The 15,906-nt window shown below is 40.5% G+C and overlaps 2 protein-coding genes across 3 annotated transcripts in view; one reads left to right on the top strand and one right to left on the bottom strand.

The window, feature by feature from the left end:
• The window catches only part of MED12L (mediator complex subunit 12L), a 329,841-nt gene that overhangs the window by 118,767 nt on the left and 195,168 nt on the right, over positions 1–15,906 (top strand). The window lies entirely within an intron of this gene.
• On the bottom strand, positions 913–7,990 carry P2RY14 (purinergic receptor P2Y14). The gene is made up of 2 exons (XM_033402728.2): positions 7,886–7,990; positions 913–3,129 (listed from the first exon to the last, which is right to left on the bottom strand). The coding sequence occupies exon 2, from the start codon at positions 3,101–3,103 to the stop codon at positions 2,093–2,095; it is 1,011 nt and encodes a 336-aa protein (XP_033258619.1). The 5' UTR covers positions 3,104–3,129; positions 7,886–7,990; the 3' UTR covers positions 913–2,092.

Here is a 15,906-nt window from a genome sequence, read left to right as displayed (position 1 = left end):
TATTTGTTCTAGTTCTGTGAAAAATTCCATTGGTATTTTGATAGGGATTGCATTGAACCCTTGGTAGACTACCTTGGGTAGTATGGTCATTTTAACAATGTTAATTCTTCCAATTTGTGAGCAGCATACATCTTTCCATTTGTGTGTGTTGTCTTCAATGTCTTACAGTTTTCCAAGTACAGGTCTTTTACCTTAAAAGTTCTGATATGCAGTAGCTGTTATTCAACTCTTGCTTCACGATATCCTTATTTGCATTGCATGTTGTTTCCTGAAAAATATTGCCTTTCATATTTCTGATTTGCTTTGGCACAGTGGTTACAAAGGCAAAACTTGGCGCTTCTCATCTTCTTTTATAATTTCAGTTTCTCCTGTGGCCCAGTAGGGGACATATAAAACACCAGCATTTACTAATTTGTCCTGACCAATGGAAACTGTGAATAAACACAGCCACTTTCTTTTGCAAATATACTTAGCCAAACAAATGCTATAGCAAGCTTAGTTTTGCCAGGCACGTTTATCATAGGTTTGTGATTTTGTTCTTTTTGGGAGAGGATATTTGACCCAGAGTTGGGAGCAGAGAGTTTTCATGAGGGTGGAAGGTGGATACAGAGTGTGAAAATCTTCTCAGCTCTTCCTCAGTTTAAAAGGTGTTTTCTCAGTTTTGCCTAAAATCTGATAAGGTCCTAAGAACATATGAAATACTTGTTTTGAAAAGTCAGTGGCAAATAGAATTTCAAAAATACTCTATGCAACTCCTTCCTGGGTACTCCTATGCCTTCTTTCTTTGTATTCTATTAGCATTTGTAATCGAGTGTACTAAAGAAACCACCCATGTCTTGACTATGAGTAAATCTGGTAGTGTTTTTTGGTATCTTGACTTAAGAAAAAACTTGACACTATTAAAATTATTTTTTATTAGTACATATATGGTAAGGCTTGAAGTACATACATATATATATATATATATACACATATATATGAAAACATGACTTACAAAAATGTTTGAGAAGAGCATTTGAAAGATGGGCTAAATGTCTTCCAGCCAGTTAATAGCAGAGAAAGAACTGAGCTTTGATGACTCAGAAGCCAGCAATCATATCCATATCTGCACATATGAAATTTGTTTTTCAGAAAACATGATGTGTAAATTTTCATTTTATGTGTAATTTCTCACTCATTATTGCAAATTTTGGATTTTCTTTCTATCAGGTCCAGTTGCTTTCTAAGAAAACTGCTTTTCTCTGCTCCTAGGGAATAAAGTGTGTTGCCAGCTGGGGGTATTTGTGTGCATATGTCTTTTCTCAGACATCCTAGATTTTTTTCTCATACCATGGAACAGGGGAAGTTTCTGGCAACTTACGCCACTATCTAGATTCCCTCTGTAGAGTTTACTTAAACATATTCTAGCACCAGAACACTAGGCTCATTAAGCGGCTTAGCTAATCTTCACATAAAACGTATTTAAGATGTATCTTACATCATCCTCAAAATGCTATCAGAGAAAGATTACATTTTTGTGCGGCAATGTACAGAGTTCATATCTGCTTTCCTTTGAAATGCCATGAAATAAATCCGCGGGGGATTTCTTAAGTAATTTTTTGGGTGTCTGCTTATCCTGCTTCTTCAAACCGGAGAAGACTTGACTTTTTCACTACAAACAGGCCTCTAATCCTTTATCAGACCGTGTCTGCTTTTAAGCTGGTCTTTAATGACCCTGTTGAAAAGAATTGCGTAATATGCCAGCTTAATTCTTGTGTTTAGAAGGAGGAAGATGCCCCTGTGAATTGTCTTGATTGCTTCCTGTCTTCCTTATTGCTGTCTAACGTGCTGTATTAACTGACCAGACTATTGATTATAAACGTAAACCTTCTATTTTGGTGGGATAAGATTAAATAATGTATTATCTTTTCTTTGATGGTACAAAAACAAGCATGGAAACTTACATTTTAGTTTTATTATTGTACTACGTTGAACAGTAGTGCCTAGAGATGACACTTATTATCGTGGACATGCTTCTTCTTCATTTGCCTTTATTATGTAATTGAAGATTACAATATGCATGCACAGACTTTATTCGAAAGGAGGTGAGAATTCACACAGTATCTGTGCTTTCTTGTGTTACATTTCCCCTTTTTTTGGAAGCTTCTGAGTCATGCTGAGCTTTTAATGGGATATGCAGTTTCTTACGTAAGACGTCTCTAAATGGATGGCACAGAAAGAAATAAATAATGGGGTCCAGGCATACGTTTGCGGCTGACAACAGCAGAGAGAATTCTTTCACATAGAGCAGGATTTCTTTTGACTGGCAGCTGTAATGGGTCTCTGTCTGGCTCCGAGTGTAGGGGATTCTGGCAACATGGTAAGGAACAAAACAGACAAAAAACACGCACATGATGCTGCATATATTGCGGCTAGATTTCTTCTTGACCGAGATGGAGTTCTTTCTGGACTTCAGGTGGGACTTAAAGATTTTCCTCGTGATAGCAGTGTAGAACACGACTAAGGAGAGAAACACAATCCAGAAGACGGCTACAAAGATGTAGTTGGAGGCTCGGTGCCACTTGAGGCCCAGTTCGTTCTTCAGGTCCATGCATTTAATGCGTGTGGCCTTCCCGACGCTCCGGTTGGTCAGGATCACGTTGGGGATGGCAAGCAGCAGCGTGAGGCTCCACACCAGCGCCGACAGGAGCTTGCTGTAGTTCACGGACTGGATGAACGAAGTCAAGAGAGGCTTCACGATTTTATAGTATCTGTCAAAGCCGATGAGCCCAAAGAACATGATGCTGACGTACATGTTGACGTAGAAGAGCACGGCCGAGACCCGGCACACAAACACGTTCAGCTGCCAGGGCCCGAGGCCCGAGTCTCCCAGGATCTTAAAAGGAAAAGTCAGGCTCATCAGGAAGTCACTGACGACGATGTTTTTGAGATAGACGATGAAACTCTTGGAGCTGGGCACGTAGAAGAATATCCACGCGGACACGCCGTTGAGAAGGATCCCGGCCACGAAGACCACGAAGTACAGCACGGGGATGATTTGCTGGGTTATGAGGGTGTTCCGGGGGCAGGACCCCTCTGCAGGTGGGGCAGTGGTGGCATTCATCGTTGGGTAACTTCTGCAGGTGAGGCCTGGAAGGTGATGTGAAATAGTCACCGAAAGGGCAGTCACGACCTTCGAGTCATTTGCCGAGAAATAAGTAAAGGGAAGGGCAAGAACTTGCCATGCCCAGCAAGTTCTTGAAACCAAGTTTTTGCTGTATATTCCTTAGGTGCCTGTCTCTTCCTCCCTTTCACCTTCCCTTCCTTCCTTTTGAAAAGGGAAGAATGGAGTAGACAGATGACAGGAAAGAAAAATTAGAGAAGCAGGACAGTCTGAGGACTGAGGTAATCATGGAGACCAGCGTTTCCCTAAAATGATAAAGGTCGCTGTACAACTCTAAAGTTCCAGGAATACTCATTTAAATATAGTCTCAAAGGTAATAAAGCTATAAAAACAGAGAATCTGTTTCATTTTATTCACAGCTCTTTAACATACTAGGTTTAAGAGCTATTGACACAGACCCTACTTTTTAGAAAGCCTACCCTATGTATATTTTAGACATAGGACTACGTCTTACAAGCATACACGTCCAACTATAACTGGTATTTTTGGTATAGGATTATGGGTACCTTTAAAAGTTGAGATATTCTGTGGGGTTTTTCCCCATTTAAAGACTGATTTGCATTATTTTTATAAATTAGAAAACAAAAATGATAGAAAGACCTTAAGCATTCTGAGAAATGCTCCCCAAAGTACATTCCAGATCTGTACTGTCCAAATGGTAGCCACTAGCCATATGTGGCTGTAGAGGTCTTGAAATGGGGCCAGTCCACATTGAGATGTGATGGAAAATGCACAATGAATTTTGCAGACTTAGTACGCAGAAAATAATGTAAAATATCTCAATATTTTTAATATGGAGAATATGTTGAAATATTTTAGGAATATCCCATTAAATAAAATACATTATTAATCTTAATTTCACTTAATTTTACTTTTTTAAGAATATGGCTACTGGAAAATTTTAAATTACCTATGCGGCTTGCATCATATTTTTATTGGACGACACTACCCTAGGTATTACCCAGAACCTTCTTTTGTTAGAGAATCCTGTGTAGTCTTCACTGATGTTGGACATGATGATTTATGGCACAAGGAAGATTAGCACTCTTTTGAAAGATGATTTGATACATCTAAGAAAATGTCTACTGCCCATCTTATCTGTAATGTCAACATCCTGTTTAACCCTTCATCCGTTGGTCCTTGCCCTCAGGATAAAGTCCTAACTCTTTAACCCTGAGCTACCAGAAGTCCCATCTTGGTCTGATCCCTACTAATTCTACCTCCAGAGATGAGTTCCTGCTGTTCTGAACCCTTGTACCTCGTGGGTTCCAGGATTTCTCTCACCTTGGACCTTTGCACAAACTTGCATTTGTATGGAAGACTCTTTTGCTACCTTCTTGGTTGGCTAACTTCTCTTCATCCTTGAGGCCTCAGTTTGGATGCCACTTTCTTTAGGAAGCTTTGCCCTCCCAAGCCTTGGTTGGGGTGGATTGGGTGTGAGGTCCCTTGTACGTGTGCTCCTAGTTCTGTGCCTTTCTTCTGTCATAGCACTTGTCTCTCTAGCTGTTTGTTTTTTGTTTCCTCTGCTACTGTAAGCTCCTTCAGAGGAGAGAGACCATGTCATTTTTTTTTTTTTTTTTTTACCATTGTATTCCTAGCATTACATTTAGAACATTAGATATTTAAAATATTTGTGAAATAATGAAATGCAATCTGGGAATATAAGACATGAGTCCCTGCTCTTAGGAAATTTACATCTAGTCAGGGGTCATGGGAAAGAAACATTGTGGAGAACAGTGGGTTCCTTGAGGACAGAGAATGTATCTTGTTTATCTTTGTATTTCTGGTGCCAAGCATGGGGCTTTATACACAGTGAGTGAAGGGCTGTGTCAGTAAAATTAAGGAAGTGTGAGAAAGTAGAATTTGGAAATGTGGAATATGAGATTCAGTCACATGGCAAAAAAAAAAAAAAAAAAAAAAATCACACATGCAAACTTTGTGTGCTGTTTCCCCCAAAAGAATATGTTGCTTCTGTGTACTCTTCCTGCAAGCATATGGCAAAACTAGTGACATTTCTAGCAATTGATTTTGCCCGTCCTTGGACTTCCTTTGAAAGGAAATCCAATCCCCTGCCCACTTGGCTCTGATCATAATGGGTTTGTTTGTAGGTCCTCTGTGGCCTGTTTCATATATCAGATGGTAAGTGAAGGGGCCATGTTTTCTATTTTTAACTGTCCACTGTGGCAAAGAGTCTATATTTAGTAAATAATTGGTCTTGTCCCCTGATAGTAAGGTGCAGCTTCGTCTAAGAGCCAGTCTCACAGAGCTCAAGAGAACGCTCCCAGGAGTCCCGGTGCTGGGGACACAAGCCCTTCGGTCAGTGTGGTGCGGGGATCATGATATGTATTCAGTAATTGTTGGATTCACTGGAGTTTAAAATATAAAATTTTTAAAAAAGCAGATGTGAGTACATTTTAAAGTAGAGAGAAATATTAGCTATATAATATACAACTAAATACTGAAATAGTGAGGAATTTCCAGAAATGATTTAATGAGTACCAAATTTCTCTCTTTATAGAAAAATTATAGAAGCCACTGTGTATAGTAATAGTGAAGAATTTCCCAGAAATGATTTAGTGAGAGCCACCGTTTCTTTCCTTTCCTTCTAGAAACCTGTATAAAGACATTTTCTCAGAATCTCGTGACTTTTGTCCTTTCGCACTGCAATATGTCTGAATGTAGCCTGATGCCATGGGTCCACAACTCTGCTCTCTGGTTCCTCAGAGGGTCACGAATCTGAGCATATATGCTTTGCCATGCACCTCATGCCTCCTCCTTTCCTCACTTTGAGGTTGATAGAAGGGGCTAGCTGACCCAGGTTAACTTCTAGAGCCGGAGTGCCTTCTGAAATGAAATGAGTACTCAAGGCTTGCTTGGGTCTTTCCCTCCAAACGTCTTCTTGCTATTTTGGGCTGTTTTTAAGCAATGGCAGATCAGAGTCTCCGTTTGAGACGTGTTGACTGGGGGAAGAAGCAGGGCATCACTGCTGCTCGTGCTGCTGTCTGGATGGATACAGCAGAGGCAAATTAAAGGCTCATTCTACGTAGGTAATGAGCTAATGGTAAATCCGAGACAATTTTAGTGGTAATACGCTCTTAAGTCTGTTTTTCTTGAGCAGTAGTGTTGATGGCAGGGCACTGTAACCTCCAGGTACATAATTTATCATATTTGGTCCTGGTGACTCAGAGTGTGGCAGCCTTTTCTACAGTGATGGATCAAGAGATGTGTGGAAAAGGGGCTATCTTAAGGTATCTGCGGCAAGTGAGGCCAGTTATATATCGAGACCAAAAGGCAGGAATACACGTTAGATGAAAAATAGGACAAGCTGATAAAAGAGACATGTATTCCTTTGACCTTGTAACACCTGTCCAGTCTCCTCTCCTTGTCTTTAGTATAGAGGTGATTTAACATCCCGATAGAGACCTACTAAAACTTCAAATCATTTCACAGATGGAGGAAATAGTAACATACGGATGCTGATTTTATACGGTAACGTAAAAATAAAAAGAACCAAATAAATCAGAAAGAAAGAGTGTCTTGATGTGGCCCAGCAACCCTCCATTCCCTGCCCCAGGCTCTCAGCTGATTTACTATTTCTAAGCAGGTTGTCCCAGCCCATCAAAGACAAGGGACAGGCAAAGGGGGAGAAAGAAAGAGGAAAAGCACCTCTGGATGATCGACCGAAATAAGGGACATTCTGTGGAGCCAGTTTGTGGAAGGGTGGCCAGCCCTGCCCATGGACGTTACTTCTGAGATTACCTCTGAATTTCTATAGTGAAAGTGGTCATTATGTTAACCTTGAGGCTTCAGGTAACATAAGCACAGCTCCCTGAATTCTTGAGACTTCATTTAAGAAGGATTTCAAGATAAACCGTAATGGGGGGGAAAGAAAGATATATATATACATATATATACATTATATATATATATATATATATACACACACACACATAAAAGAAGAATGTGTGTGGTGTATGTGTGTATATATATGTGTGTGTGTGTATATATATATATATACACATATATATACAGCTGAATCACTTTGCGGTATAGCAGTAATTAACACAACATTGTAAATCAGCTATACTTCAATTAGAAAAAAATATTATAAGGCTTCAGTTTCTCTTAGGTGGAAATCTTCCTTGTTCCACAAATCCAGGTAAAGGAGAATGAAATGACTTGAAACCTTTTAGTCTATATGAACCGTCACTTTGGATCTTTGGTCACGTAATGGTGGAGTGGATCTGTGAGACCAAAAGACAGCCGTTAATGTGTAATAAGAGCCTATGAATTGCTTTCTCTCATCTTTTTTTTGCACAGCTAGAATATCAATGGCAAAGTTTCATTTTAATCCAGGTAGTGAGCGCTGTTGTTCCTAGTGAAATGTTAGGTCTCAGGATTGGGCTGCATTCGTATTTTCAGGTTGTAGAGTACTGCATATAACCTCAGGGCTCTCTCTTTGGGCAGAACTTAGTTGATACAGGACCAGACAAGGCGATGCTCGCTCCGGAAATACAATCATCTTAGTAAAAACATGCTGAGTTCATTACTCATCCTCCGTGTAATTACACACAGTGACCCATTTTTCTCTTAAAATGGACCACCTTCCACTGTTCTGTGTGCTGTAATTCTACTTTCTCTGAAGAAGGGAAGTTATTCCTTCGTAATATTTTGATGAAATTAACAAAGCTCTTGATAACAGTAAAGGATTTGTTCACTTACGTTTTAAAATTTTTGTCTGATATGAGGTTTCCTTTCAGTGAAGTAATTTAGCCTAGTGGGCGCTTGTCATCTTGAAGTGGCCAAGGTGCTTCTTCGCTAATGATCCTGTATTGTAGGAGAAAAACGAAGATTTAATTAAGTTAAATAAACGCCAGAATGTTTTCATTGAAGAAGTATGTGTCGTAGCTGTGCACTTGCCTTTTAAATACAGCTTGTATAATTGTGCAATATTTCAACATGCGTTTTTGTTGTTGCTTTACTGAACTTCGTTTTGGTTGTCACTATTGACGATGACTGATGTGATGTAAACCCTGTAAACCCTTTCCTTGAGAGGATTGCATATGAAGTGGTTTTAGTTATTGGTTTCTTTCTCCCCACCCCCCACACGCTTTATGGGTTTGGTTGCTCAAATCAGCTCATTTAAATTACTGAAGTTAACAATTGACCCTTTTAGCTAGGAAATCATAGGCAGGCTTTTTTTGTTTTCTGGTGTTTTTTTTTTTTTAAACCTTTGTACCATTGACTTTCTGGGTTAGATAATTATTTGTCATGAGGACTGTCCTCTGCAGTGTAGGATGTTCAGCAGCATTCTTGGCTTCTATTAGGGGCCAATAGTATCATCTCCCTAAGTTGTGAACAAAATGTCCTCTGGGAGGCCCGATTGCCCCTGGTTGATAACCACTGGTCTACTTATGCATGGACTTTGCCAAGATAACATCTGAAAGCTATATTGTATGATAGGAAGAGGATAGGTTTGGCAGAATGGTGGTTGGATTTGGTTCTGCCTCGGTCTAGGTTGTCACCTTTCTAAATTCTTTAAGGCAACCCTTCTCAGACTTTAATGCGCATACATATTTCCCAGGGCTCCTGCTAAAATGAAGACTCAAGATTCCATAGGTCTGGAGCTGGGTATAATGTTGATGCTGCTAACCCAACGAGTACTCCTTGAAGAGCAAGTTTTTTTGTGTTTTGTTTTTTTTAAAAGACTGTACATAGGGGACTTTAATAAATATTTGGTGAGGAGGGTAAAAAATCAACCTTATTTTTCTTTGCTGTAGTTGGGACTTGAGGTAGGAAAAAATTACATTAAAAGGAGCCTGAAATCTAAGATTTTTCTTAGTGTGTACTCATTATAAATTTCATCATAATAATCTCATCCTTCTAGTCTGTAAATATAAATAGATATTTTATGGAGAACCAGTGGTAAAAAAAAAAACATATTTACCTAGAATAGCCCTAAGAGGTCATGAAGTTCTCTTTAGAAACAAAACAAAGAGATTTAGTTCTCTGTGGTGGAATATTATATTTGATCCAGGTCAGTACTGAGCATGTTCTGGTCAGGAATGATATCTTCTAACTTCAGGAAACTGCTTGCTCCTGGAGAAGGAAGGAGGGGCAAGGGATGCCATAGGGTGGTTGGACTTTAGTTGTATTTGTGGTATTTCACCTCTTAAATTCTGAAACAATGATGCCTAAATATTACTATCAATTAACACGGGGCGATTAAGTGTATTGGTGTTAACCAACATTAGTTTCTGTACTTTTGTGTACTTGAAATAGTTCATAATTAGAAAACAAAAATGTATATGGAGGGACTTCCCTGGTGGCGCAGTGGTTAAAGAATCCACCTGCCAATGCAGAGGACACGGGTTCGAGCCCTGGGCCGGGAAGATCCCACATGCTGCGGAGCAACTAAGCCCACGCGCCACAACTACTGAGCCTGTGCTCTAGAGCCCACGAGCCATAACTACTGAAGCCCGCGTACCTAGAGCCCGTGCTCTGCAACAAGGGAAGCCACCGCAATGAGAAGCCTGTGCACCGCAACGAAGAGTAGTCCCTGGCTCGCCGCAGCTAGAGAAAGCCGGTGCGCAGCAATGAAGACCCAACACAGCCAAAAATAATTAAATAAATTTATAAAAAAAAAATTCAGTAAAGAAAATGTATTTGGAAAATGAATTGCTTTCAAATCACTCTTTAATCAGTACCCACCTATGATGAGCATTTTCCTTCCTGTTCTTTGTTCAGTTCTTATCTAATGACAGTCTGACAATTCCTTCTCTGTCCTTACAGTCCAAACATCAAAAACTTTGATCCGAGGTGCCCCAAGGTCTTTTCATATGAGATAAATATTTGTTTCTAGATGATTCTTCTAACAATAGAAAGTAGTATAGATGTGTGTAATCATTGTGTACATTTCTAAACTTACTAAAGCCATTTTCTTATTATTGCTGCTTTTATCTCCCTTGCTGTAACGTGTGACTTTTTTTTTTCCCTCTTTGTGGTGCCAATATGTGATATCCTAGATGGTTTCCAGAACAGTCATAAGGGTTGAATAGAAGGAGAATTTATATATGGGCTACTTATTCAGTCTTGTAGTCATATTTTATAACATTTTATGTTATTCAATACTTTATAACATACTTTATATTTTAAAAATATTTTATACTATTGAATAGTATTAATTAATTCTTAAGTCTGCCATCAGGCTTCTGGCCTTTCTTATTCTATGGTCGGTTGAATGTTTTAGAATTTCTTGCATCCTCACTCTTGGTCCTGCCTCTTTTTCCCCAACATTGTGACTCCTTAGGAGTGGGTCAACAGAGTCCTCTGCTTCTAGGTCATAGACCTGTTCCAGGAGAAGTCACTTTAAGCATGCCAGTTTATTTCATAGAAGGGGGTCAGAGGGGGAGGGAGGGAGTGTTGGGCAGAGAGAGCTATCGGGCACATGCACCAAGACACATGAGAGGACAGCACAGCAGGGGGGACACGGATTGCCCAAGCTCTTGAGTAACATGATAGAGCCTTGCCAATCAGTTACTGTTATCACCATTTTGCAAATGAGGAAACTGATGCTGAGAATGGTTAAGTAACTCATCAAAGGCGAACTGGGCAGCTAATATGTGGCCAGACAGTATTCAAATTTATGTCTCTTCATCTCCAAGCCAGGTCTCCTCTACTCCTGAGGGAACTCGGGGCAAGCATGTTTTGTTTGTGTTCATGAGTATGTGCATGTATTGCAGGCCCTTCAGCATTTTTCTAGAGTATTGTTTTTAGGAATCACTTATCCAGTATTGTTTTTGAGGGAAGGTGGACATGTGCGTGTGAGTTTGTGAGTATGTCCTTTTTGATCTAGGTGTTAAAGGTCTGCAAGGTGTGGATGCCTTCAGTTTCTCCAGTTAGTCTCTGGGTACCACTGCATACAGAAACTCCATAACGGATGGTGAGTTAGTATGATGGTAAGCTGATGATGATGCCCAAACCTAGTTTTTTACTTTTAATTCCAACCACTTCCCTTAAAATACTTTTAGCAGAACTCTTAGCAAAGTGCAAGACTGGCGCCTCCTCGAACCCGGGTCAGTCTTCACATCTTGTGGTGATGCAAGCAGATCACGGGAGCCGGGGGAGAGGGCGAGGTGTGGCACAGATGCCAAACTTCTGGGGCCATGGAAGTGGCCACCCATCCTAGCCTCCGTACCAGGAGCTGCATCTGGATCGTCAGGATAGGTTTTGAGGGATTTTCCACCTACAGTCTTCGGTATAGCCCAGGGGTTCTCACCCTTGGCACTACTGACATGTTTTTGAGTTCCAGTTCTTTGTGGGTGAGTGGTCTGGTGCATCGTAAGATGTTTAGCTGCATCCCTGGCCCTATCCACTAGGTGCCAGCAGCACCCATGACTTAAGACAAGGAAAAATGTCTCCAGACATTTCTTAAGATGTTCCCAAGTTGAGAACTACTGAAATAGCCCCTTAATGGTAGTTGTATTTGGTGTCATTTTGATACAGGAATAGAATTTTGTCAGCTCTCTCATTGGTGCTAAACCTGAACTGTATGTTGAGTAACTCAGCAGCGATTAAGTAATTCACATGCTTAGGTCTTGGAATGTGAAGTGGGCGTTCTTTACAGCTCTGTTGGAATAATGGGCAGACAGTGCAGTATAATGGTTAAAAGCATGCATGTTGGATGCAGTGGACCTTGGTTAGAAATATGGCTCAATTTCTTAGTAGCTGTGATATTGGAATAGTTACAGAGTGCCTCCATGTTTCTGTCTTTACATCTCTAAAGTGAGAGGGTAGTAGTTGCTACCTCATAGGGTTTCTATTCCTATAAGAATCAAATACCTGGTGCCTGGCAGTGTATGACTCAGAGGAAACGTTGGGGGTTCAGGGAGTGACTCAGCTGACAATAGACGAATCGGAGGTCCCTGGGACTCTCAGCCGGCCAGGAATTCCCCTGGGTCAGGCTCCCACGGTGTGCCCTACTTCCCCACGTTTATTTGAGGTTGATGTTCTTCTGCACTGAAACGCAGGGCTGCAGTGTGCTCCAAACCTCCTGGGGGGTCTGGCCCAGCAGCGCTTGCCTCGGGGAAGCTGGGGGAAGGCCGTTCTTCTTATGGTCCCTGGGTTCTCGTCACAGGAAGCGGCACTCAGCAGCAGGGAGTATGAGTGAAGTCCAGAGCGTTTCATGCACTTACTTGGCAGTCCACACGGGTCTGCATTTTTGATGTGAGTGATGTAAAGCTGTGAAACTCCTGTCTTCAGAGTTTGGGGAACTGATTCCTTTCTCTATCTGGACTTAGATTGAGCTGTTAGGATTCCTGACTTAATTTTTTCCAGCCTGTTCTTCTGCAGCATTGTTTTGGAATATGTGGTTCTATTCCCTGGGGTGAGGCAAGGAAATGACCCTCTGACCTCTTTTTGCTTTACTGAGATGGTGTTTGCGTTTCTCAATCAGGCGTGCAGTACTCAGTTCCTCAGATCTTGGGGCTTTTAGGGCCTTAACGCATATCCCTTTGCCAGGGGGCTGGGGAACAGATTTTCATTTGTGAGGAACCAACAACTTTACTTAGCTTAAATATCAACCAGGTATATGTTTGTTCAAGATTGAGGCTTGCATATCCCAAAGGAAAAGAATAGAAATATCCAGAACTTTATATGGGAGTGGAAACACTACAGAGAAGTGATTCTCATACACTTTAAAGCCTAAAATTTATGTACTTCCTACCTGTTGGAGGAATCAGTAACCTTTGATGCAATAACATATATTGTTACACTAACCTATGAATTGGGAAATGCTTTAAATGAATTTGTATTTTATTAAACAGAGCATATGACAATGAAGCAACTACATTCATTTCAAAATGAGTAGGACTTAAATGTGAAAGATGCATTTTTATGCAGCTTATAGATGGTGCTCAGAGTACACATGGAAAGAAAGACCTTTGCTTTTCATGAGTCCGAGGCCCATCCCAATGGGATCCATTGTTGAATGTAAGTGTCCTCTTTAGATCAATACATTTGTGAGTGTTTCACTTTTCATATGGATTTCAATATGAGTCGCACATATGTGTTTTGAGGATGCTATCTTACATCTTGCCATGCCCTATGGGAGCTATTAGATGCCATTTCATTGTTGCCTCAGAGATGGTGTCCGAATGGACGGACTCTGATGATAAGAAGTGCTCCTTCCTGTCTGTACCAGGAATTGAATTTCATGCTCATGACCTGCATGGACCAGGACCAGCTTTATTTTACTCCATGGTGGGTTTTTTTTTTTTTTTTAATTGCAGCCTACACTGACTTCCTTTCTAATCTTTCTTTATACATTGTTGCCTTCCTCTTTTGTATTTTCAGGCTCTCTCTCAGTCTAGAGGCTACTTTCCTTCAAGGTATAAACCTCCACAAGTTCTCAATAAAATTTGTAGGTCTTGAAGTCCTGATAACCTAATAGCTATAAACTTGCTCAAGCCATTTCCAACTTTAAATAACAAAAGTAAAAAATCCTCTGTAGGTGGACACGTAGCAGTCTCCATTATCAATGAGATTATCTTGTCTCTAAGTATCACCACCCACTAACAGGGACCAAGGCTCCTTGGGGAAGTGACTGATTTCAAATCAGGCACAGGGAAAGGTGAGTTGATACCTTGCAGGCAAAAAGCAAGGAAGTGCTCAGACCAATGAGGAAGTGTTAAGGGGGTGGGGGAGGAAAGGAAAAAAAAAAGGACATGGGAGCTGACTTGGTGGTACTTCTAAATTCAACAGTTTGGATATCAATAAGAAGGACAGTAATAGATGAAAATACTTTTAAAGACAAACCACATTCAAGAGTTGATAGTGATATTAAAAATACAGATGACAAAGGGAGGATGAAGACAGGGACAAGCTCTTCTTTGTAGAAGAATGTCAGCTAGAAAAGGTAGAAGGAATGATAGAATTAGAAAGTCAACAGTTTTCAACCTCAGTGTAATAATTGATTCAGGCAGCAGTCTTCAGTGTTTGTGAAAAGTCTCTTGGCGAAAGGTCGTAGGAGAACAGGATGTTCCAATCTAAAAGCATCACTCACAGATCATTTAGAATAACAAAGAAAAAAATGGTACCTTTTCATCTGGCAGTCACTGAATGATTGAACTTACCAAAAATGGGATAATTCGATATTTTGCCTCTCAATATGACTCAGTTAGATGTACACAACCTACCTTGTCAAAAAGCTAATCGTGGATAAACAATTGGACAAATTCAGAACATGGATCATTCTATAAAACAACAGCCCAGACTCTGTAAATAAATCAATGTCATGAAAAGCAAACAAACATGATGGGGTGGGCGGGAGCAGTTCTAGATCAAAAGAGGCCAAAGAGAAATAATGTGCTGTGTGAACTGCGATTGGTGGCTGGGGGCGGTAGAGGGTAGCACTATAGAAATTATTTTAGGGCACTTGTGTGGATCTGAATGCAGACTGTATATCAGATGGTGTTATTGAATTGTCTTAATTTTTCTAGGTATGGTAATGGCATGGTTAACTAGGAGAATATTCTTAATCTTCAGAGATGCATATTGAAGTATTTAGGAGGGAAGGGTCATGATTTTGTGCAACTTATATTCAAAATGGTTTAGTAAAAGAAATGTAGTAGAAAATTTAGTAAAAGAAATGTGTGTATATATGTGTGTATACATGTACTTTTCTGCTGGTATATGTAACTATATATGTATATACGTGTATATATATGCATACGTATATGTATGTATCGTATGTGTGTGTATTAGTTTTGAGGGAAGGGTCCCTAGCTCAGTGCCTGACACATAGCAAATGCATAACAGTTCTTCAGACTTCTCTGCTACCCTCCTTACCTTTGCTTCTCATTCACCTCTGGGAGTTTCTCTGCCTGTCCTTAAATTGGTGTTTCTTACTCTGTTCCTGGCCATCTTCTTTTCTCATTCTCCCCATTCTTCTAAGCCAAAATAATCTTTGTTAAGAACATTGCTTAAAACTGTCACCTATAAGACACACTTTTCCTTTCATCTATCACTTATGCCTTTGGCTCCTGTTATCAGGATAGCGTTCTTGGTGTTGGGAATCCTGCCCTTTTAGGGCCCAGAGTCTGGTGGTTCTGGCCTCTGAGCAGCCTCCTCTCCCATCCGCACTGGGCACGTCTGTTTCCTGCGGTTCTGCGTCTCCCACAGCCCCGGACGCTGCGGAGCCTGGCTGCGGCACCTCCAGAGCTCCCGCTGTTGTCTTGTCATCTCTTTCACTCTCATCACATTGTACAGCAGTAACTGCCATCCGTGGGGAACTTTGCCTGGTACCAGACACAGGCAGTGGTAATTGCTCTTAAAAATACCTTTGCTTTTTAATGGACTACTTGATACTTTGAAAAGAATTTATGCAAAGAAACTAAAGCACAACAAAAAGACCACAGTGCTGACTTGAGAGCCGGAGCCTCACCAGTGCTCCAGCTTCTCCCTCCTCCCTCCTCCCTCCTCCCTGGGCTGTGCCTTCCTCCACTGAGAGGGAATCCTGACCTGAATTTTGTGTTTCTTATTTCCTGCCTTTAAACATAAATGGTTTTAAATCTATATGAACATAGATTCCATTATAAAAATTGTTCATGGTTCATGGTGTATGTAGTGTTCCAGGACTTTTTTTTTTTTTTATCTCCAGCTCAGCATTATGTTTCTAAAGGAATTGGAAAGTTTGGAAAAGGAATTGGAAATAGTTGGAAAAGATGAAGGTTCATTCACCCTAT

The sequence above is a fragment of the Orcinus orca genome, chromosome 5, assembly GCF_937001465.1.
Source record: "Orcinus orca chromosome 5, mOrcOrc1.1, whole genome shotgun sequence".
Lineage (NCBI taxonomy): Eukaryota > Metazoa > Chordata > Mammalia > Artiodactyla > Delphinidae > Orcinus > Orcinus orca.
Note: the sequence above shows the minus strand (reverse complement) of the source record. Positions and strands in the feature narration are given on the sequence as shown.